This window comes from Otolemur garnettii, unplaced genomic scaffold (genome assembly GCF_000181295.1).
Source record: "Otolemur garnettii isolate 467f Iridium unplaced genomic scaffold, OtoGar3 scaffold00002, whole genome shotgun sequence".
Lineage (NCBI taxonomy): Eukaryota > Metazoa > Chordata > Mammalia > Primates > Galagidae > Otolemur > Otolemur garnettii.
Window position 1 is genome coordinate 49,851,407 of NW_003852397.1, and position 5,184 is coordinate 49,856,590.

Below are 5,184 nucleotides of genomic sequence, written 5' to 3' on the forward strand. Positions count from 1 at the left end.
AAAAAAAAAAAAAAAAAGTATGAAAGATGAGGGTAACAGGCCAAGAGGGGATATATCTAGTGTGTAACACACTGGCCTTTTATGCAGGAATCTTAATCAATGCTGACTGCTGCCATAATAACCTCCACTACCATCGCTACCATCCCCAGGAGAAACTGAAGCCTTCAGAAGACAGAAATACAGCTAAATGAGACCTTCTGACTGATCAGGGTTTACTCTTTAAAATAATCTCTCTTGATTTAAAAAGACGGGGAAAAAAATTATCATTCACCTGTCACTCTGTAAAAGTAGATAAAGAAATAGAAGTCACCGCAGGTATCAAGCAATCTGGTGACACTCTCCCTGCATGGTGTCTGCCACTCTGGTGAGCGAGGAGCTCGCATGGGACTGTGTGACATACTAATATGCAGGAAGAGAATGTATTGTAGTCACCTGGTCAACCGCAACCGGGGCTCAAAACCAATTCAAACAGTTACCAGTTTATCAACAAGATCTGGTCAAAGAGTTCAAGAAAGCCTTATTTCCTACTAGCTTAATGTCTGCTGTTGTGCAGTGGACGGTGATTAACACTCATACTTTCACTAAACTTTCAGAAGTATTGGTACAGAAGTACCCCAGCCCTCAAATACTGGACCCTTTTGGTATAAACTGTCTTAAGCTTTTATAAATTCTCTCAAGACATCTGTAAAAACGTACCTGGGTCAGAAGAGCGGAGAATCATAGATTCTTTCTCTAACAGCCAAGCAGGTAATCCTCCCTAGGATAGGGGTGGAGAGAGGGCAGGGAAAGCCATTACAATGTCTATTTCACGAAAGGAGTTCAGGGAGATAGAAATTAGCAGTGATGGAATTTGGAGAAGACACATATTAGCAGTGATGGAAAAGAAGGGAACTTCCGGGAAAGGGGGTATTTGAGCTGGGCTTTCTCATTTGTAACTTTCAGAGAAGTTAGAAATTGCAATGTGGCAAAATTAAGATCATTGTGCATGAACGCCAAGTTTGAGAAGCTTTTGATATATATTATTCCACTCAATTTCACAACTACCCTATGAGGCAGACAGAATAGACAGCATCAACTGTTTTTTACAGATGAGGAATCATCACAATCATGTGAGTGACCACCAGGAGGAGAGCACCTGTTCCTCCCTACCTGGGCACCTTCCTCACGTAACAGACACCCGGGCCAGGAACAGTCACAGGCTCGATGTTATCTGGAACTAGAGCCTTTAATTCACTTTGCCCCAGAGCTCCTGCCCACTAGCCCATCCCACTCACGCACACAGGGTAGGCAGAGCCCTGTCTAGCCTTCTCACTCACCATGTCCCACTCCGCACAGATGTAGGGCCCAGGCCTTAGGATAACTAGCAGTCCCAGTTCATGTGCCAGCTGAATAAAATATTCCACATCATGGTCCTCAGAAAACTGGTACTTCCCTGGCTGGGGCTCGTGGAAGTTCCAGGGTACATACCTGCCAAGACACACATAGCCCCTTCCTGGACCTTGGCAGAGTCAAGGAGGAGGCATGGGATGAGGGGCCTTCTCAATACTGTTGTTGACACACCCAAGGGGAACGCGAGTAGGGCATGTTAAGAAAAATTATGCAGAACTTGGAAATAAGGCAAAAGGATGACTGCATCTCCTTCCCAAGGTATACTAGAGGATTGCCCAATGGGCCTTTCATCCTCTAGGGCAGGGGTCCTCAAACTTTTTAAACAGGGTCCAGTTCACTATCCCTCAGAGCATTGGAGGGCCAGACTGCGGGCCCTGGACAAGTCAGCTGCTAAGCAGGACAGGCAGCGGCGGCAAAAATACCCAGCAGGCTGGATAAATATCCTAGGCAGCCCACATGTTTGAGAACACCTGCTCTAGGGGAAATACCTTGATTGACTTACTATCTACCATTAATTAGAGGACTCTAAAATTACAGACTTGCAGATTTTAGTTTGATAGTGGTACAAATTATTGTTATACAAAGAGGACAACTCTAAAAGTTAATTCTTCCATTCATTGCCTTTTATGATATCGACCAGCTGTTTTGGTATCTTTCTATTTTTTTTTTTTTTTTAAGGGATTAGGTCTTCCTTTGTCATCCAGAGTGCAGTGGCAGATCACAGTTCTCTGCAACCTTGACCTCCTGGCCTCAAGAATCTTCCCAGTTTGAAATTATAGGTATGAGCCACTGTCCGCCTAGTTTTATCTCTGAAGACAAATTTATTTCAGCATGACTTTCTTGGCTGACTGTAAACCTTCCTTTCTCAAATTCTCCTTTGAACATGTTCACTATGTAGTTGTTTGTAAGATATGTTTTTGGCTTTTTATCATGATGTTTTGTGTAAATGACTGAACTGAGGGCCTCTGTGAAAGATAAGGATAAATAGCTCAAAATTCTATTCTCCTACATGAATTTCTGAACTGTCTGTGCACTGCAGACCCACTTGGGAAGAGGGTTTGATATAAATTTTCACAGCAGCCATGCAAGCTAATCAAACTTGGTGGGGACACTTTAAAAAGAAAATGTATATCAATGGTGGCTCAATTAACTTGAAAATTTATCAAAACAATCTTTACGGCTCAGCGCCTGTAGCACAGTGGTTACAGCGCTGGCCATATGCACTGAGGGTGGCGGGTTGAACCCGGCCCTGGCCTGCTAAACAACAATGACAACTGCAACAAAAAAAATAGCTGGGCGTTGTAGTGGGTACCTGTAGTCCCAGCTACTTGGGAGGTTGAGGCAAGAGAATGGCTTAAGCCCAAGAGTTTGAGGTTGCTGTGAGCTGTGACGCCTCAGTACTCTACCAAGGGTGACATACTGGGACTCATAGTTGTCTCAAAAAACAAACAATCTTTACAAAAACTGTGCATCATGAAAGAAAAAAAGCCAATGCTTTCAACACAGTATAAACTTTAAGAAAGCAACCCCCCCAAAGTACATAAACACTAATTCCTATTATATAACAATTACATATGCAGTGCAAGACTCAGTAAAAAATGAAAAGATCTTGCTAAAGTAATAAAAGGTGTATTTATTTTTTGAAAAAAATTTTAAACAGAAGTAGGAACCCCCTCAACCCCTATGTCCTTCTGATAAATGATGTTGTCAGGAATAGCACAGCAGGAGGGAAAATGACAACAGCACCTTCCAGCTCCCGGGCCACCTACAGCAGGGATACAACCGGATATGTGAGGCCACCCATTCCCATCACCAGCATCTTTTTGAAGACCCCAGCTTGTGTCGTTTTCCATGATCCTATGATTTTTAGTCCCCCAGAACTTAGTGTTAAAACTATAAACTGATAAACTCAGATTTACTCTGTCAGTGGCTCTAGACCCAGAATCTTGAGTAGAATTATCCCTAACTAGCTATCTTGGGAATCTGTCTCTAGATTTTCTCATCTTTATTTTTTTGTCACCTAGGGTAGAGTGGGTAAAGTGCTGTGGCATCATAGCTCACAGCAACCTCAAATTCTTGGGCTCAAACGATCCTCTTGCCTCAGCCTCCAGAGTAGCTGGGACTACAGGCAGCTGTCACAATCTTTCTGCTTTTTAAAGCTGATACATACAGTAGACCCTCCACAGTTGAGGTTCTACTGTAGGCCAGACTTGCAGTGGCTGGTTTGATAGTCCAGAAAGCAAGCACAAACGTCGATACAACAGCCACCTCCCTACACTGACCACTTCTTTAACCAAACTTTCACAGACCAGACACGTACAACATGTACATATCAGGAGAGTAAGCTTAGTTCCTCATGTTACCACCTCCGTATGTTGAACAGTTTGTTATAGTCCCCTGGGTGGTCAACTTACACAGGTTCTACTGTATTTATAACTTCTGTGTGACAAAATTCAAGATTGGAAGCAGCAGTTATCTGAAGAAGGGCCAGTCTAATCCATGACATGCCACTTCCAGAACACCACGCTGGACTAGTTTGCATCTCTGAGCAATGCAGTAGCTGCACTGAGAATCCAGCTGTACCCCCTCCAGCCTAGGTGTCCAGGCCCAGGCTAGAGCCACATGCCCTCCTACTCACGTCTGGATGGCATTCAGCCCAGCCATCTTCATCTTCAGCAGCCGATCCTTCCAGTAGAATCGGGGCAAGCGGGAGTAGTGAATACTTCCTGAGATGTAGCGAAATGGCTGGCCATCCTTGAGGAAACGGTCCCGGCTATAGTCAATCTTGAATGTCTTAAGGGAGGCATTCTACAGAACAAGCATGGCATCACGTGAGAACTTCCACCTTCTGTATTTTACAAGCAGACCCCCTGACAGTGGCAAGTGACTCCCGGGCTGTTTTATCTACATAATGTTCGTGCTTGGTTCCTGGACTATCAAACCCGCCACTGCAAGCCTGGTCTACTATGTGCACTCAGATAACTGAAATCAGCAAAGAAGACCCATGTATGGGATTCGATAGGAATTGGTTTCTAAAGGCCAGCACCAATCTGACAGTCAGTGGCTGAGATTATACCCTTCTGTGCTGTTCACAGGATTTGGTAAGAGAACACGCATGAGCTCACACCCCACACATACCTGGTAGCTGTGACCTGAGCACAGCTGTGGATGTGCCTCAATATCACTGAGATCCCCAAGACCCATTAAGAACATTCTAGTGACCAGGTGTGGTGGCTCATTCCTATAATCCTAATACTCTGGGAGGCCAAGATCATATGACGCCTGGAGTTTTAGACTAGGCTGTGCAAGAGCAAGATGCTGTCTTTACAAAAAAAATTAAAAATTAGCAGGACATGGTGCTATGTTTCAATGGTCCCAGGTTTTCAGGAGGCCAATCCAGGAGGATTGCTTGAGCCCCAGAGTTTGATGCAGTGAGCTATGATGATGCCACTTCATTCTAGCTTGGGCCACAGAGCAAGACCCTGTCTCAAGAAAACAAAAACAAAAAACAAACAAACAAAAAAAGAACAGAAAATTCTAGGTGTAAATTGTAGGGCAAAAGCAACAGATTAAAAGTCTGAAGCCTTGAGGCACCACCCTACATGTTGCTTTGAGTCCCAGAGTGACATGGGCAAGTCCCCTCTCTAACCTCATACCTCCTCAGCCAAGGGTCTAGGGTATGGGACTAAAGGAAACTTAAGACATTATTTTCCAAATTGTGGGCTGAGACTAGATTTGTGAGCAATAAACTCAATTTGGGTGGTAACAGGAATTTTTTTTTTTTTTTTTTTTTTT

General features: G+C 43.9%; 1 protein-coding gene across 1 annotated transcript in view; it reads right to left on the bottom strand.

Annotated features, from left to right (window-relative positions):
- The window catches only part of GLB1 (galactosidase beta 1), a 96,241-nt gene that overhangs the window by 60,906 nt on the left and 30,151 nt on the right, over positions 1-5,184 (bottom strand). Inside the window, 3 exon segments of the mRNA XM_023513134.1 lie at positions 697-757; positions 1,317-1,467; positions 4,028-4,197. Of these exon segments, the coding sequence (XP_023368902.1) occupies positions 697-757; positions 1,317-1,467; positions 4,028-4,197 (382 nt within the window).